Source organism: Dermochelys coriacea, chromosome 3, assembly GCF_009764565.3.
Source record: "Dermochelys coriacea isolate rDerCor1 chromosome 3, rDerCor1.pri.v4, whole genome shotgun sequence".
NCBI lineage: Eukaryota > Metazoa > Chordata > Testudines > Dermochelyidae > Dermochelys > Dermochelys coriacea.
The window spans coordinates 148,243,684-148,263,495 of record NC_050070.1 but is presented as its reverse complement, the minus strand read 5'-3'; the positions used below and the strand labels follow the sequence as shown (position 1 = coordinate 148,263,495).

The 19,812-nt window shown below is 39.5% G+C and overlaps 1 protein-coding gene across 1 annotated transcript in view; it reads right to left on the bottom strand.

The window, feature by feature from the left end:
• BIRC6 (baculoviral IAP repeat containing 6) overlaps nt 1–19,812 on the bottom strand; it is a 342,876-nt gene that overhangs the window by 297,938 nt on the left and 25,126 nt on the right. Inside the window, 6 exon segments of the mRNA XM_038394017.2 lie at nt 3,942–4,102; nt 4,187–4,409; nt 6,065–6,147; nt 7,944–8,055; nt 10,215–10,408; nt 18,116–18,253. Of these exon segments, the coding sequence (XP_038249945.2) occupies nt 3,942–4,102; nt 4,187–4,409; nt 6,065–6,147; nt 7,944–8,055; nt 10,215–10,408; nt 18,116–18,253 (911 nt within the window).

The following is a 19,812-nucleotide window of genomic DNA, read 5'->3' as shown; positions in this document are numbered from 1 at the left end:
GAATCATACAGTATGGGTGAGCGGTCTTATGGTGCCGGTGGCTGTTGTGTTGGTGGTGTTTCTTGCAGGCTGATATCCTATAAAAATGGTCACTAAAGCGTCCAGGGGTACCAGTAGGCTCAATGGTATTCGTGCCCAAGGAACACCAGGCCATGTGCTGGACTCTGGAAAGTCTTCTTCAGGGTGTGTACCTAGAAGTACAGGGTGGGACAGAGCTGAGACAGAGCCTGGACAGAAATCTGTCTGAGAATGTGTCATCACCCAAGCTGAATGGGAGGCTTTTGGGCACTGGTGCTAGTACCAGAGATGGCATGTCAAGTCCTGTTCTGATGAGTAAGGGTTCAATCACGAACTGCCAAAGTGGCACCAGGGAAGAGCTCCTACAGTGCTCCTTAGGAAAAGGGACTCTGGTTCCTCCGAGATGAGGAAATTTTCAAATAAAAGAAATCTGGAAGGTGCTGGAGGACAATGATAGTGAGTGTTGGAGGGCGAGAGTGGTACCAGGGCCCATAATGGAGACGGCTGCAGGTCTGGAGATGCAGGCGGTATCTCAGATTGTTTCTGTCCAGAGGAGGATGGTACCAGGGATGGAGTAAGTTGTTGGTTTGAGATGTCTCTGTGGCTCTGAAAGGATGTCAGTATTGGTGTCCTTGAGGTGGTCTTTGATGCATCTCAGTACCTAGAGGTGTCAGACAGTACTGAGGAAGGTGCCTCTCAGTGATGCTTAGTTGAGGATTTCTCCAAATGAGACCTCATCTCAGGTGGTACCAAAACCTTGGTACCAGTGTCAGCTGAAGCCTTGACTGTACCCATTGAAGGATGCAAGGTCTCCAGAGTCAGCTTTAAGAGATGATTTACCCTTCTTTCAAGAGTTGCTGACAAGGAAAAGGTTTTCTTCTCTTAGAAGGTTTCATCTCTGAAATCACCCCTGGAGCTCTGGAAGTCACCGGAACAACCTAAGAGGTTAAGGACAATGTATAGAGGGGGAAAATCTGACCCTGCCAGTGATAAGGAGTATTCCAGGAGGAGAAACTCCCATGTAGCTTCTCTATCTTTGCAGGACATGCCCTTAAACCCAGTGCAGACTTTGCACTTGGACAGGATGTGAGATGGGGAATAAAGTGGACCTGGGAAATTATAGACTAGTGCATTTAACTTTGATACCCAGAAAGATACTGGAACAAATTAACAATCAATTTGTAAATACCTAGAGGATAACAGGGTGATAAGCAATAGCCAACACCGATTTGTCAAGAATAAATATCAAAACAACCTAATTTCCTTCGACAGGGTTACTAGCATACTGGATAAGGGGAAAGCTGTAGACATAACTTGAGTTTAGTAAGGTTTTTGACAGTCCCAATATGACATTTTCACAAGCAAACTAGAGGAATATGGTCCAGACAAAATTACTATAAAGCGAGCATATAACTGGTTGAAAGACCATATTCAAAGAATAGTTTTCAATAGTTTGCTGTCAAACTGGGGGGAGCATATCTAGTGGGGTCCCACAGGGGACTGGTACCTACTCAGTATTTTCATTTATGATTTGGATAAAGGAGTGGAGAGTGCTTATAAAATTCACAGATGACACCAAGCTGGGAGAGGTGGTTAGCACTTTGGAAGACTGTATTAGAATACAAAAATGATAATTCTGACAAATTGGAGAACTGGTCTGAAATTAACAAGATGAAATTCAATAAAGACAAGTGAAAAGTATTATATTTAGGAAGGAAAAACCAAATGCACAGCTACAAAATAGGGCATAACCAGAGGGGCAGTAGCACTGAAGAAAAGAAACTGGGTGCTAGATGGATCATATATGATTGATTTATATTCAGTGTACTGCAGTTGCCAAAAAAGCTACTATCATTCTGGGGTGTATTAACGGGAGTGCTGTATTTAAGACACAGGAGATAACTATCCTGCTCTACTCAGCACTGGTGAGGCTTCAGCTGGGAACTAATTCTGGGCACAACACTTCAGAAAAGAGGCAGACAAATGGGCGAGAGTCCAGAAGAGAGCAACAAAAATTATAAAAGGTTTAGAAAATCTGACCTCTGGTCATGTTTAGTCTTGAGGGGAGAAAAGCCTGAAGGGGGGCGGGGGGGGGCCTGATAACAGTCATCCAATATGTTAAGGGCTGTTAAATTGTTCTCCATATCCACTTAATATAGGACAAGTAGTGATGGGCATAATCTGCAGCAAGGGAGATTTAGGTTAGGTAAGAGGAAAAACCTTGTAACTATAAGGATAATTAAGCACTAGAATAGGCTTCCAAAGGAGGTTCTCCATCATTGGAGGTTTTTAAGAATAGATTAGATAAGCACCTGTCAAAGATGGTCTTGGTATACTTTGCCCTACCTTAGCGTAGGGGACTGAACTAGATGACCTCTTGAGGTCCTTTCAGCCCTACACTTCCAAGATTCTTCAAGGCACCAGAGACAACTGGAGTGCCCATTGGCACAGGGAAGAGACCTGTGGCAAGTCTGGCAGAGTTTGAACCCAAGGACTTGGGAAAAGCCATAGACCACAAAAGTTGAGGAGTTAGTTCAGTGGGGGGGACCCCTCCATGCACAAAATGAACTAAAAAAAAAAGAACACACATTAAATAGAGTAAATAAAGCTAAAAAAGTAAGAAAGGTGGAGAAACAGCTAGGAAGCAGTGGACACTGCAGCTGCTCCATGTCAAGCCTCAGGCAATAGAGAAAGAACTTAAGCAGTGGCAGGTCTGTGCCTCCCTACTGCCCACACCTGGGAGCACACAGTGCTGGACTGGGCAGGCACAGACACGATTGTTTATAATTTGCTGTTGAGAGTGCACAGGTGCACACACACACACACACACCCCCTATGGTGGAACACCAACAGGAATGTATACTTGAAGATGAATTTCAGTTAAAAAGAAAAATAAATTTCTGCTTCCATGCAGACTGGCTATTGCTTTCTGGATCCCCTGAAGTTCAGTAAAGATGTTTAGAAAGGTGACAGAAAATTTTGTCACATCACCCTTCAACACTCACTTCCCCAGGAGCTTTCCGTCAATGATTGTTTTATGGGCATGAGAGAAAGAAAGTCTATATTAAATGTATGATGCTCAGATATAGTGATAAGATCTCACAGAATACAGAGATGTATTCGTTGTGAATATACGCAAGGTGTTTTTTAGCAACTGCCATCCTTCGCTTTGCCTGATATCATCTCTTCAGTCTGCAACAAGTCATAGCTAACAGATTGAAATGCATCAGGACAGGATTTGTATTCTCTTTGTAAAATGCCTTGCAAACATACAATTCTATAAACACACATTTCATAATCAAGGTAAGTAGTAAGGAAAGAATTATAGTTCTTAGTACTTCCGTAGTAATTTGTACTTTAAAAGCAGTGTAACAACCAACCAATTAATAAGATATGGAAAAGACAAGGTCTGGCAGCTCTTAAATAATTTTACTTTATTTCAAAGCATAATGATTAGAAACTACACTTTCCAAAAGCTTTAGAACACTTGCATTTAACTACTATCCCATGTGATTAAAATGAAGATCTATTCTTGAAACTTAAGTTCCCCCACATTATCTCTAGCTTCCTGCATCACAATATTTCAGGCAAACTCTGATAATGTATCCCTTCTACCTGCAAAGGTAAAAACTGCACACATTAAGACAGATGAGGAAAGTATTTTTAAATTTGCTGGGGTAAAACAGAAGCTTTGAAAGAAAAACGATCATTCACCAGATGGGACTTCAGTGACATTTTTACATCACGTGGTAGTACATAAGCATCACCACTCCACATTCCACTCCCATCTCCATGAATAAGCAAATGATGAATCAATGACTTCTGGTTTCTAACTAAGTGTGAATAAGTTTAATGGCATTTCTAATACATTATCCAACATGGAACATTTTAAAAAGATTTTTAAATCTGGAAGGTTAGCATACCTGTCTCCTTCCAATTTTGGTATATCTGAGCAGCTAGAGGAATCTTCTAGCCATGCTAATGTTGGTCTCCTTGAGTCAACCCCTGAGCTCTGTTCTCCTGACAACACAAGCTGTTGAACAATTGCTGGATCATATGCATTGATCTCAAACTTTAAGTGAACCTGAACAAATAAAAATGTAGAGGTGTACATTGATTTAAATCCGACAAAAAAAAAATTAGTACTGAATTCTTAAATAAGATGTACCTTCATAAGTTTGGAAACATCCCATATGCAGATCTTTCCTCGTTTTGTTGCTGCAGCTAGAAAGTGAGGGCAGCTTCCTGATCCAAAGCAGGCTATCCTGTCAGTGCCATCTGTGCAGGGAAACTGTGCTGGACTTGTTGCAAGTGTCACTGAGAGGGGTACGTTCTGTGTGTGCTCACCTTTGACAAATGGGCAGTTTGGGGAATGTCTCTCGTGTTCAGACCTTTGTGCATTAAAAAAAATATATATCAAAATGTTGGCTTCTCAGAGCAGCAATTTTGCATTAGAATACCAGCTACTAACTATTAAGATCAATTTCCATGTTTGTGAAGACACTATATACATAATGCATAAGTGATATCTCAACCTGTAATAGAGTTGAATGATAAAATGAAATTGTTTTAACCAGAGCATAAGAATACCATACTGTAATTCATCCTTAGTTTGTGGTTATTTCTCAATAACCATATTGTATGAAATGCTTAAAGGACTTGCATGTATCCAACTGCAGGGGATTTGCATACACCATTAAGAGAAATAACCATGAAGTTATCATGGCAACTGCTGGGCTCTGACTGGCTACTAATGTCAAAAGAGCCAGCAGTAAGATGCTGTAACAAGAGAGAAAATTTAACTCAAGAGTACATACAGTATCACCACTTGTAATACCAGACTTCATCTTTAATGTAGCTTTAGTAATAAATGAAGTACTGTTTAGTTCTACATTTCTCCCTACAGAAAGGGACATTGAGAAATGTAGAGTCTTAACCAATAAAAATTAAAACACACTAGTAAGACAAGTGTGAAAGATTTCTGAATTAAATTTGTGCAGTCAGTGGAGATACTGAGAAGAATCATAATTCTTTACTAACACCTGAAGGATAGTACCAAAGAAGAGAAAATCATCAAGTGTAGTAAGAGGGGTAAATAAGAAGCAAAGGGCTAAAATTTAAAATAAAATAAATAAATAATTCAAGCCAGCCAGAATGTAATTTAGCAAATGTGACTATTTAAGACACGTATTTAAGACAAAAGTTAGATCAGGCACCTAGAAGCAGGTAAAGAAATGGACTCATGCATACATTAAACAAGTCATTTGAAAAACTAGTGATCCCTTTATTTAAAAGGAGGTAAGATCCAAATCCATTTCCCTTGTCACACTTTATATCAGTAACCTCACCAACTGTCACACCTAAAACAGAATCCTGAACTCAAGTATTTACAAGTGAAGAAATATTAGGTAAACCTAGCATGTCAGAAGACAGACCATTAAAATTTAAAATTATTCCAAATGTGTGAGTGAGAGAGAGAGAGAGAAAAAACCAGGAGCTTTCACCAAGTGCAGTTTCATTCTTTTCCTGTATTATAGGTAGAACAATATTGTGCTACTTAAAATGGCAGGACAGTTTGCATTTAACACTGGTATTTTTGGAAATCCATTGCTTCAAAACTTTCTAAATACAAATGCATAAGAAGAACTCAGACAAGGTATGTCTGCTAAAGTGCTCCACTTAATTTTTCTCATCCAATATGTTTTCATATTCTACAGAAAGCAAAACAAGTCTCACATTCCACAAACACTTAAGGCACATCTACACCTACCTCCGGAGCGATCGATCCAGCAGGGGTCCATTTATCGCATCTAGTGAAGACGCGATAAAATCGATTGCCAAGCACTCTCCTGTCGACTCCGGTACTTCACCGGAGCGAGAAACGTAGGTGGAGTCGACGGGGGAGTGTCAACAATCGACCTACGGCAGTGAAGATACCGCGGTAAGTAGATCCAAGTACGTCAACTTCAGCTATGTTATTCACATAGCTGAAGTTGAGTAACTTAGATTGATCCCCCCTGCAGTGTAGACCAGGCCTTAGACTCACCAAGGTTCATCTGTAGGCTCCCAGCATACCAAACACACACTGCAGGTAAAACACATGGCTCTGTCATCTCCTGATGAAGCAGGCTATAAAAAGAGAAGGAAGTAGTTGTGCATCAATGAGGTCAACATATCAGTTTGAAAAGAAACAATTTAACTAGTTATTTTATTCTTTTTTTATACTGTAAATTTTATTTCTGACAGCAAGATTTAAGCATTACATCCATATGCTGCACAAAAGTTTAGATAGAAAGAGGCAGTATTTTAAATTGAAAAAGTACAAAACTACGCTACTACGTTTAAAAAAAAAAAAAAAAAAAAAAAAACTAACTGAGCACTGCAAAACTTCTCTGGCCAAGCCACTGGAGATGAAGGAATATCAGAGATGATGCTTGGTCTCAAACAAGAAAGAGTAATTACTTTAAGTAATTTTTGTTGAAAAAAAAATTTTTGTATGATACAAAAACAGCTGATAAATAATGCTCAGATTTTGTTAACATATCTGCAAATTTTTAAATACCACCTAAAAGACAGAAGAATGCTAAACTATCTGCTTAATCTGTTAAAGTGCAAATATTCCATTCCATTTTGTCTCTCATACAAGAGCTTAACCTCCAAACTTAGAATTTTTCCCTTTGTTCCTCAAGTCATTAAAGTACAGTATATCTAGGGAACACTTAAATGCAACTCCATATTTCTCATGATACTGCATTTCTTCTTGGTTGAAAATTGCTAGCAAGAATGTAGGATCTAACAAAAAAAGAATTCTTTACTAAGTATCACTAGTTTTTTTTTAAAAAAAAAAAAAAAAAAAGTAAAGGAGTACTTGTGGCACCTTAGAGACTAACAAATTTATTTGAGCATAAGCTTTCGTGAGCTACAGCTCACTTCATCGGATGCACGAAAGCTTATGCTCTAATAAATTTGTTAGTCTCTAAGGTGCCACAAGTACTCCTTTTCGCGAATACACACTAACACGGCTGCTACTCTGAAACCTAGTTTTTTTTTAGGCTGCCTTGCCAAAAAAAAAAAAAAAAAAAAAAAAAAGACTCACCTTTTAAATGCATTTAACAGGTTTAGCAGTTGGCAAATAATGCCGATTTCAGTGGATGTAAGCCAGCCTTACAATAAACGAAAAGATCTACTGTACCACATATGGATTTATATAGTGAAGGCTATCTATAAGAAAGTGCTAGAAACTTAAGGGAGTTAATGAAAAGCATGGGGAAACAACATTAAAAAAAAGATATGTGATTATATTTAACCAATTATTCAACTAGCCCTAGATGCATTTTGAACCTTTACCACATTAAGGAAAATTTAAAATGTTGTTTCAATAAGTCCCATTAAGTCAGTGTAATTTAGTGAACAAAGAATTCAGATAACAAACTTTGTTTTTTCTGCCTTATGTAAGCTCTCTCTCCATAAAGGAGAAAGCTTTCAGTTACACAGAAATTGTTCAGTAATCTAGTGAGGTGAAAATAAATTAATGTAATGTAGATGATTAACAGAATTTGAGTAATTATTTTTGGCCAGAAATATACATTTAAAAAAAAAAAAAAAAAAAAAAAGAGCGCTACATATATGGGAACTCAAATCATTATCCTCCACTGACCATAGTCAAAAAAGAACTGACCTTGGAATTATTCTGGGGACAGCCTCAATGCCCTTAAAGCACGAGACACCTCCTAGCTAGAAAGGGCTCAGTTACGTCAGAATTCTTGAATTAAGAATTTCTGCATGATCTTATGCTAGAAACAGATCCAAGCATAGGAACCCATTGAGAAGTTTATCTTTGAAGAGCATTCATATGCTTTCCTCTGTATCTCTTAGTGTAAAATATGGCAATAATGTATTTATATCTAAAAAACTCATCTTTTTACCTGGTGATAGAACCCTGCTTGAGCCATGGGATCTGGCTGTGCCCACCTATACCCTACATGAGGCCATGAAGTGAATGTCTCCCGTCTGTTAGCCTCACTGTACATCAAGGACCTATAGAGAGACATTTTATGTTATCCAAAGTGTCACTTAGAAGAATATTAAATTACTACAGGCTGTACAAATATCTAAAAGTAAATGCCATCAATAAACAGATAAAGTTAAAATCAAACTAAATTAGCCATTTTTACAACTATCAGGAAAACTATGGGAAAGAATGATTTATCAACGCTTGGATTTCAGAATATTTCTTCAAACAAATTAAATATAAGGCAATACATACGTGATCAATTTCAAATGCAGGAATAAAGTTTGAATGTACTGTAATCCACTATGCACTCTTCAGCCAGATGGAAAAGAATAAGCATTAAACACTATCAAAATGATTCTCCTTGTCTGATATTCAAAACCTATCTAACCGCTAAAAGTGAGGCATACAACTATCTGAAAAATCCCACTGAATAATCTTTGCTATCAAAAACAGACCAGGATGCCAGGGATGGAGATACATACTTTGCTGTATCAAAAAGGTCATTATTTTAGTGCAAACTTAACTGAAATTATGCCAAATCCATGTAAAACAATATGCTACATCATAAATATATTGTATGCTAAATTCTGAATTATGCAGCTGAGGTTAAATAAACCTTTATTAATGCTAAAGTAATGAAGCCTGTATATTTTCTAGTTTCCACAACTGTTTATCTTTTCAGTATGTTTCACACATGGATCTTAGGGGATTGAGAACTGTATAATACAGTGGTCCTAAACTTTTTGGACCACTCATTAAGGGACCGAATCTCATCCCATAGCGCATCATATCCCAGACACCTTTGCAGGTGAAAAGAATTGTACTATGGTGAGAGCTGGTGCTGTTGAACAGAGGAATGCCCCCACTTCATCACCTCTCATTCTTTAGAGTTTCAGGTGAGAAAACACAGCACTACTGAACAAAAGTTTCAGCTCCCCACTGCCTCTCCCCTGACAGAGTCTATTCTGCTGCCAGAGCCTTTCACTGCAGCAGGGAAAGGCTCTGGCAGTGGAACACAATACTGCTAACAATAGCAGTGTAGATGTGGGAGGCACTGCTTGGGCATGTAGTGAGCCTGTGTAAGGTATATATTGGGGGTTCAGGCATGTAAAGCACTATACTCTACTCACCTAAGCAGTGCCTCATTGTCTACACTGCTGTTTATACCCATGCTAAATAGGTATGCAGTGTCGGGACTGTAAATGTAGATGTACCCTTTTGCTTAACATGCTTGAAACAAGAAATTATGAAACTGGGAATTCAAGGTAGTTTTATTCTCCATCTCCAAGATCAGTCCAAGGAGTTTTCTGCTGCCAAGTGAAGACACTGTAAATAGCTCTTTATTTGGTAAACTAGTATAAAAAACAGTATTGCACTATTGTTGTGCATAAGAATTAAGTTTGGAGGTCTATACTAGGCATATGAGTGAATGTATGTGTTATGATGTCTATCACAACAGACATAAATGACTCATAACACTGACAGCCTCTACATCAATTTGTGGTCATATCAACTCAAGCTGTGAACTTGGGAGATCCAACAATATAAGCAGGGCCTGGATAAGTTAAACCTTGCAGAGAAGACTAAGGAAAAATATATGCGCCGCAGGAAGTGGTTTTGACACTTTGCTCCAAATAAATCTCAGTACAGAAACATGCCAAAAGTTACTAAGCAATGGCCTAAAAAAATACAACTATAGCAACCTAACTAGCAAGCAGGCATCATTTATCACCTTAACCCTAACGAGGCATTGCTGGAATCAGGAAAAGATGAAGCAATAGCGAGGCAAGTGCAGTTTTCTCCATTTGCTGCTGAAAAGGAAGTGATGGGAAGGCTTGAATGGAAGCATTTATACTTGGCAGAGAATGGCACACAAATTTAAGAGGTAGGGGAATTCAAATTCAACCAACCAGTCTTCCACTAAGGAAGTAACACCCAGGAGTGATAAATCCACAGAAATAGTATCTTTAGAGAAGCAGTAGTTTTATTTAATAATGCCAAAATTTGTAAAAAATCATTTATACTAAACCTTTACACATTAACCAGTTTCTGAATTCCCCATTTTCTTTTCCCACAGATGGATTAATTCAATTTCTCCTTATTGAAGAAATCAGAATGATCCACAATCTACTTTGATCCAGACAAGAGGTAAAATTCACCATTAACATTTTTTTTAATATACCTGTCCACAGATCGACCAGGTCCCACGCCAAGTTCTGGTCGCGCACTGGGTAAGAGGTAAGATAACCTATCCATCACAGAGGAGGCTACAGGTAAGGCAGCAATATTTTGATTTATCTTCTTAAGTTCATTTACAATGGCACTGGCGACAGACTTCAATACATGATGAGGAAGATGGAACGTAACTGTTGCCCACTGAAGAAAAAAAGTTCAATTTGATATTGAAAAAGTTATTACAAGGAATTACAATACAAATATTTCACCTGGAAATCAGAAACAAGAATCAAGAAATACTAATGCCCAGTTTTGTGTTTAATAAGTGTGTCACTGATGCTAGCATCAGAATGCTAATACAACACAAACACATTCGTTCAATTTTTTAAAACTGCAGCTCATGAAAACTGACTGATGACAGATATGGAGGCAGCTGTGGGAGTGACTCCTGTAGTGGAAGATACATTGAGGATGACTGGATGTGGAAGCTGTGGTATGTACATGATCCTGGAGGGGGGAACCGGTAAGAGTTTTTTCTGCATGAAATGTCCTCTGATAGAGCTGATGGAGGAAAAGATCCGAGGTTTGGAGATGCAGGTGGAAAGTCTGGTTGAGTTTAGGAAGGGGTTTGAGCAGATGATGGAGCCAAGATATGAGGTATCTGAAGAGAAAAGCTCAGACTCACGGATGGAAGCAGGGCTGGGGAATTTTGAGGGGAGACTGGGTGAGGAAAGTGGTCAGTGGAAACATGTGACTCAAAGAACCAGGCAGAGGAAAAGATGGAATAGTGAAAGAGAAATAGAGCTTAGGAACAGGTTTCCAGAGTTGGAAAATGAAGAAGGGGCTCAGCAGGTAGGCGCTGAAGGTGGAAGGGTAAGGAAGAAGAGAAGAGAGGCTAGTCCTATAGGAAAAGCGGAAGAGTCAAGGGAGACTACACCAAATATGAGCCCCAGGAGGATACAGGATGGGTTGAAGAAGATTATAAGGGAAAATAGGAATGGAAAGAACTTGCAGCCAGAGGGAACAGGGGAGAGACTGGAGAATAGCACAGTCACCAGGAAAAAGCAGGTCTATGTGATCGGGGACTCTTTATTGAGAAGAATAGACAGGCCTGTAACTAGAGCTGATCCAGAGAATAGAAGGGTGTGCTGTCTTCCGGGTGCTAAGATACGGGATGTAGACCTGAGGTTGAAAAGGATCCTAAAGGGAGCGGGAAAGAATCCCCTAATTATCCTTCATGTGGGAACAAATGATACAGCTAGATTCTTGCTGGAAAGTATTAAGGGAGACTATGCTAGGCTGGGGAAGACGCTTAAGGAAATTGAGGCTCAGGTGATCTTTAGTGGGATCCTTCCTGTTCCTAGAGAAGGACAACAAAGGTGTGACAAGATTATGATTGTCAACAGATGGCTTAAGGAGTGGTGCTATAAGGAGGGCTTTGGGATGTATGGCCACTGGGAGGCATTCACGGACAGAGGACAGTTCTCTCAGGATGGACTTCATCTGAGTAGGGAAGGAAATAGACTTCTAGGATTGAGGCTGGCACAACAGATAGAGAGAGCTTTAAACTAGGAATTAGGGGGAGAGGATGGGAGATGTCCAGGAAATCTCCACACCAGATTTTAGCGTTGAGAGGGAAGACGACGAAGTAAGAAAGGATACAGCTGTGGGTAGGAGAATGTATATAAGGAGCGAGGGCGGTGTGGATACTAGTCTAATAGGTTATACTGGCTGTAGAATGACTGTGCCTAATAGGGTACAAAATGCGAGCAAGGCCAAACAGCAAAAATTAAGATGCTTATACATCAATGTGAGGAGCCTAGGTAACAAAAAGGAGGAACTAGAGCTACTGGTGCAGGAAGTGAAACCAGATATTATAGGGATAACAGAAACATGGTGGAATAGTAGTCATGACTGGACTACAGGTATTGAAGGGTATGTGCTGTTTAGGAAAGACAGAAATAAAGGTAAATGTGATGGAGTAGCATTGTATATCAATGATGAGGTAGAATGTAAAGAAATAAGAAGCGATGCAATGGATAAGACAGAGTCCGTGTGGGCAAAAATTACATTGGGGAAGAAAACTAGTAAAGCCTCTCCTACGATAGTGCTTGGAGTATGCTATACACCTCCGGGATCTAATTTGGATATGGATAGAGCCCTTTTTAATGTTTTTAATAAAGTAAATACTAATGGAAACTGCGTGATCATGGGAGACTAACTTCCCAGATATAGACTGGAGGACCAGTGCTAGTAATAATAATAGGGCTCAGATTTTCCTAGATGCAATAGCTGATGGATTCCTTCATCAAGTAGTTGCTGAACCGACTAGAGGGGATGCCATTTTAGATTTAATTTTGATGAGTAGCGAGGACCTCATAGAAGAAATGGTTGTAGGGGACAATCTTGGCTCAAGTGATCATGAGCTATTTCAGTTCAAACTAAATGGAAGGATTAACAAAAATAAATCTGCAACAAGAGTTTTTGATTTCAAAAGGGCGGACTTTCAAAAATTAAGGAAATTAGTTAGGGAAGTGGATTGGACTGAAGAACTTATGGATCTAAAAAGGTAGAGGAGGCCTGGGATTACTTTAAATCAAAGCTGCAGAAGCTATCGGAAGCCCGTATCCCAAGAAAGGGGAAAAAATTCATAGGAAGGTGTTGTAGACCAAGCTGGATGAGCAAGCATCTGAGAGAGGTGATTAAGAAGAAGCAGAAAGCATACAGGGAGTGGAAGATGGGAGGGATCAGCAAGGAAAGCTACCTAATTGAGGTCAGAACATGTAGGGATAAAGTGAGACGGGCTAAAAGTCGAGTAGAGTTGGACCTTGCAAAGGGAATTAAAACCAATAGTAAAAGGTTCTATAGCCATATAAATAAGAAGAAAACTAAGAAGGAAGAAGTGGGGCCGCTTAACACTGAGGATGGAGTGGAGGTTAAAGATAATCTAGGCATGGCCCAATATCTAAACAAATACTTTGCCTCAGTCTTTAATAAGGCTAAAGAGGATCTTAGGGATAAGGGTAGCATGACAAATGGGAATGAGGATATAGAGGTAGATATTACCATATCTGAGGTAGAAGCGAAACTGAAACAGCTTAATGGGACTAAATCGGGGGGTCCAGATAATCTTTATCCAAGAATATTAAAGGAATTGGCACCTGAAATTGCAAGCCCATTAGCAAGAATTTTTAATGAATCTGTAAACTCAGGAGTAGTACCGAATGATTGGAGAATTGCTAATATAGTTCCTATTTTTAAGAAAGGAAAAAAAAGTGATCCGGGTAACTACAGGCCAGTTAGTTTGACATCTGTAGTATGCAAGGTCCTGGAAAAAAATTTGAAGGAGAAATTAGTTAAGGACATTGAAGTCAATGGTAAATGGGACAAAATACAACATGGTTTTACAAAAGGTAGATCGTGCCAAACCAACCTAATCTCCTTTTTTGAAAAAGTAACAGATTTTTTAGATAAAGGAAATGCAGTGGATCTAATTTACCTAGATTTCAGTAAGGCATTTGATACCGTGCCACATGGGGAATTATTAGTTAAATTGGAGAAGATGGGGATCAATATGAACATCATAAGGTGGATAAGGAATTGGTTAAAGGGGAGACTGAAACGGGTCCTACTGAAAGGCGAACTGTCGTCAGGTTGGAGGGAGGTTACCAGTGGAGTTCCTCAGGGATCTGTTTTGGGACCAATCTTATTTAATCTTTTTATTACTGACCTTGGCACAAAAAGTGGGTGTGCGCTAATAAAGTTTGCAGATGATACAAAGCTGGGAGGTATTGCCAATTCGGAGAAGGATCGGGATATTATACAGGAGGATCTGGATGACCTTGTAAACTGGAGTAATAGTAATAGGATGAAATTTAATCGTGAGAAGTGTAAGGTTATGCATTTAGGGATTAATAACAAGAATTTTAGTTATAAATTGGGGATGCATCAATTAGAAGTAACGGAAGAGGAGAAGGACCTTGGAGTATTGGTTGATCATAGGGTGACTATGAGCTGCCAATGTGATATGGCTGTGAAAAAAGCTAATGCGGTTTTGGGATGCATCAGGAGAGGCATTTCCAGTAGGGATAAGGAGGTTTTAGTACCATTATACAAGGCACTGGTGAGACCTCACCTAGAATACTGTGTGCAGTTCTGGTCTCCCATGTTTAAAAAGGATGAATTCAAGCGGGAGCAGGTACAGAGAAGGGCTACTAGGATGATCCGAGGAATGGAAAACTTGTCTTATGAAAGGAGACTTAAGGAGCTTGGCTTGTTTAGCCTAACTAAAAGAAGGTTGAGGGGAGATATGATTGCTCTCTATAAATATATCAGAGGGATAAATACAGGAGAGGGAGAGGAATTATTTCAGCTCAGCACCAATGTGGACACAAGAACAAATGGGTATAAACTGGCCACCAGGAAGTTTAGACTTGAAATCAGACGAAGGTTTTTAAACCATCAGAGGAGTGAAGTTTTGGAATAGCCTTCCAAGGGAAGCAGTGGGGGCAAAAGATCTATCTGGTTTTAAGATTCTACTCGATAAGTTTATGGAGGAGATGGTACGATGGGATAATGGGATTTTGGTAAGTAATTGATCTTTAAATATTCAGGGTAAATAGGCCAAATCCCCTGAGATGGGATATTAGATGGATGGGATCTGAGTTACCCAGGAAAGAATTTTCTGTAGTATCTGGCTGGTGAATCTTGCCCATATGCTCAGGGTTTAGCTCATTGCCATATTTGGGGTCAGGAAGGAATTTTCCTCCAGGGCAGATTGGAGAGGCCCTGGAGGTTTTTCGCCTTCCTCTGTAGCATGGGGCATGGTTGACTTGAGGGAGGCTTCTCTGCTCCTTGAAGTATTTGAACCATGATTTAAGGACTCCAATAGCTCAGACATGGGTGAGGTTTTTCATAGGAGTGGGTGGGTGAGATTCTGTGGCCTGCACTGCGCAGGAGGTCAGACTAGATGATGAGAATGGTCCCTTCTGACCTTAATATCTATGAGTGCATTTATTATAGTTAGTACTCTCATTTGATTATACCGTTCAATATTGGCAGCCAAATTCAGCAATGTGAGCTCTAAAAATGCTTCAATTCACATTTTTTGGGGGTGCATTATAATAAAAAATAGTTGAGTCATTTGAGTTATAAAACCAGGAAAAACATGATACCTTAAAACTAAATATGCTTTTTTATATCCCAATTTAGTTCAGTCAGAAGTGTCTTTAATGTCTGAAGAATTTATTTGTGTGTTTAAAAAAAAAAAAAGTCCTGAGATCATACAGTTGCTCTTTAGAGTTTTAGTGGGAATTTTTAAACAACCACTTGTTTGCAAGTCTTTGGAGGTTAAGTTTGATGCCTACTCAGAAAAGAGTTTGGAAATAGAGATCTGATATTTAAATGTTTTATAAATTTTCTTTAAGCAAGTTAGAGAGGCAGATCGTTCTTTATTCATATCTTCAGCATTTCATACAATTTTGCAGAGAAATCAAGAAGGTTGTTAGAGGACTAAACATGTGTCCACTTTTAAATGGAAACTGGTATGCAAAACAATATGGTTTCTGGTATTATGATATAGACTTTCAGCAGAGGTAACCAACAGACACACTGAGTTTCCATAAATTCAAAGATTACTCAAAATGCATCAATTTTAGGAGAGTCCAAAGGTTCCTTTGGACACTTCATTTTTAAATGTACTCTTGTGCTACTTTACCTAGTTGCTGTGTGCTCCACATACTTGCAATCAAGTGTAAATTAACCAATCAGGGTCTTTTTACTATGTTATTAAACAATTAAGCTATCAACTTACAATGAAGTATTAACTTATTTCTCATGAGGACATACACAAACACACACACTAAATATTTACCGTCATACTGTTTCAATATGAATATATAGTACTATAGCCAGTTATTACTGTAGCTATTTTGGGTAATGTTGATTGCTAATATGGCTCCTCAACCACGGAGGTTGAGTATCACTGCAGTAGAGCATTTCATACTGAAGCAATAGCATGTTAATGGCCACAAATCCCTGGATTAAGAGTCAAACACACTACAGACCAGCCCCTTGTCAAAACAACTTGGGCAAAAGCATTTAAATTACATTTTAAAAGTTGAAAAAAGTGTTGCATTGCTTTACCCGTTCTGTTATCTCTATGTTCTGTATTTGGACTGTAAACTTTGGGGTCTTTCTTACTGCTTGCCTAACCTATGGATGCTACATAAATATTTATTTTATGTTGATATGAAGTGTTAGGCAAAGATTTTAAAGCTGGTTAATGGTTTTCAATTACATTTTGTTGCTGAGGAATTGGAGGGCTTTTTTCTTTTAGGCCAAATCCTGTTACACTGTAGACAAGGAAGTTTACAATTCAAACTCATGTCTCACAGGAAGAGAAAGAATGAATTTTATACTTGTTAGGAAAGGTAAGCCATTCTAGGAAGACTAGTGAAGCTGCTCAGACCAATTGTACTATTAGATTAGAATAGACTTACAGTAACTCCTCGCTTAATGTTGTCGTTATGTTACTGAAAAATCCTACATTAAGCGAAATGTTAAGCAAATCCAATTTTCCCATCAAAGAATTAATGTAAAGGGGTGGGGTTAGATTCCAGGGAAATTTTTTTCACCAGACAAAAGACTACATTACATACGTATACACACACTGCAAGTTTTAAAAACAATTTAATACTGTACACAGCAATGATGATTGTAAAGCTTGGTTGAGGTAGTGAAGTTATAGGGTGGAAGAGGGTGGGATAGTTCAAGGAATGCCTTGCTGTTAAATGATGAACTAGCACTCGGCTGAGCCCTCAAGGGTTAACATTTTGTTGTTAATGTAGTCTCACACTCTACTAGGCAGCACAAATGGAGGGAGGAGACACAACATGGCAGTGGCTGCAAAATATTCCCTGTGGAAACTGAAGGTGATGATGAACCCCCGCTATCCCACTGGAGCGCACCACTCCCTCCACTTTCCAAAGTGCAGAGCGGAGGGGATACACCCACACACAGTGCAGGGTGTGTGGGGGTGGGGGTGTATGTGAGTGAGAGAGAGAGAAAGAGAGAGATGTGCATTGCCCCTTTAAATACACTGACCCCACTAAGCATACTGCTTTTTTAAAGTAGATCAGCAAGTTGAGACAGCAGCTGCTGACAGGAAGCTTCCTCCATCTTGAGCCTTGTTCTTTCCCCCCCTGCTCTGTGGATATCCGGTACAGGAGTGGGGTGGAGGCGGACACCCTGACATCAGCACCCCTCTTCCCCCCCATCCCCTGCACAGCAAGCAGGAGGCTCCTGTGAGCAGCTTCAAGGCAGAAGGCAGGAGCAGCACACGGCAGTCGGGGGAGGGATACCTGAACTACCCGGCAATTGATAGCCTGCTGGGCGGCTGCTGCACAGGGAACTTAGGGCAGCCGATAGGGGGGCTGCTGGTCCACCCTGGTTCCAAGCCTCCACCAGCTAGCTCCAACGGCCTGCTCTTTCTGCAAGCAGTGGACAAAGCAGACAGCTACCAAACAACATTATAAGGGAGCATTGCGTAACTTTAAACAAGAGCGTTCTCTAACTGATCAGCGACGTAACGAGACAACGTTAAGTTAGAAGTTACTGTACTATGTGTACAGAACTAAGGAATGATGAATAAACTAAAACTGGTCAAGGCTATGTTTAACCCGCGAAAATACTCTATATCCACCCACTACAAAAAGTTGACAGTGTTTAGCTGCATTATTCATTATGGCTTTCAATGAAGTTACATTAATGTCACCAAGAATTCTTCAACTGCAATACACATAGCAATTCAAAAGTGACCTACAAAGCCCTTAAAAATACAATGGAAATGAAGTGTCAACTTCTTTTAAGAAAAAAAAAGTGTTAGAATTTTGGAGACACTTTCTTCACCTTTGCAACTTTATGGTTTGCTGCTGTCTCATGTGAGGTATTTTTTAAGCCATCTTTCAGTTGTGCGATGAACAAATCATATCCCTCTGTGCTGGAGACATCCACCTTCTCTATGCAAGCACATAACAGTTGCTGAGCCTAAAAACACGTGGAAAGAAACAAAATTAGTGTCTAGACACAGAAGCTACTATCCTGGAAAATTTAAGATTCGATGGATTCAGCAGCTAGATGGACTTCCACAAAGATTTTAAGAAGTGATGCAGGTGGCATATACTGTTATTTCTTTACTTTTTTTTTTTTTTTTTTTTTTTTTTTTTTTTTAAATGAGTTGTGTGCTGAATGCCCCAAATAACTCGAGGTAAGAATGACATAGCAAATTTGTATTTCACTTGATTCTAAGGTCACACTAAAACCAGATCCAAATGACAACTTTCATAGATTCATAGATACTAAGGTCAGAAGGGACCATTCTGATCATCTAGTCCGACCTCCTGCACAGCGCAGGCCACAGAATGTCACCCACCCACTCCTATGAAAAACCTCACCTATGTCTGAGCTATTGAAGTCCTTAAATCATGGTTTAAAGACTTCAAGGAGCAGAGAAGCCTCCCTCAAGTCAACCATGCCCCAAGCTACAGAGGAAGGCGAAAAACCTCCAGGGCCTCTCCAATCTGCCCTGGAGGAAAATTCCTTCCCGACCCCAAATATGGCAATCAGCTAAACCCTGAGCACATGGGCAAGATTCACCAGCCAGATACCCAGGAAAGAATTTTCTATAGTAAATCAGATCCCATCCATCTAATATACCATCTCAGGGGATTTGGCCTATTTACCCTGAATATTTAAAGATCAATTACTTACCAAAATCCCATTATCCCATCATACCATCTCCTCCATAAACTTATCGAGTAGAACCTTAAAACCAGATAGATCTTTTGCCCCCACTGCTTCCCTTGGAAGGTTATTCCAAAACTTCACTCCTCTGATGGTTAAAAACCTTCGTCTGATTTCAAGTCTAAACTTCCTGGTGGCCAGTTTATACCCATTTGTTCTTGTGTCCACATTGGTGCTGAGCTGAAATAATTCCTCTCCCTCTCCTGTATTTACCCCTCTGATATATTTATAGAGAGCAATAATATCTCCCCTCAACCTTCTTTTAGTTAGGCTAAACAAGCCAAGCTCCTTAAGTCTCCTTTCATAAGACAAGTTTTCCATTCCTCGGATCATCCTAGTAGCCCTTCTCTGTACCTGCTCCCGCTTGAATTCATCCTTTTTAAACATGGGAGACCAGAACTGCACACAGTATTCTAGGTGAGGTCTCACCAGTGCCTTGTATAATGGTACTAAAACCTCCTTATCCCTACTGGAAAGGCCTCTCCTGATGCATCCCAAAACCACATTAGCTTTTTTCACAGCCATATCACATTGGCAGCTCATAGTCATCCTATGATCAACCAATACTCCAAGGTCCTTCTCCTCTTCCGTTACTTCTAATTGATGCATCCCCAACTTATAACTAAAATTCTTGTTATTAATCCCTAAATGCATAACCTTACACTTCTCACGATTAAATTTCATCCTATTACTATTACTCCAGTTTACAAGGTCATCCAGATCCTCCTGTATAATATCCCGATCCTTCTCTGAATTGGCAATGCCTCCCAGCTTTGTATCATCTGCAAACTTTATTAGCACAC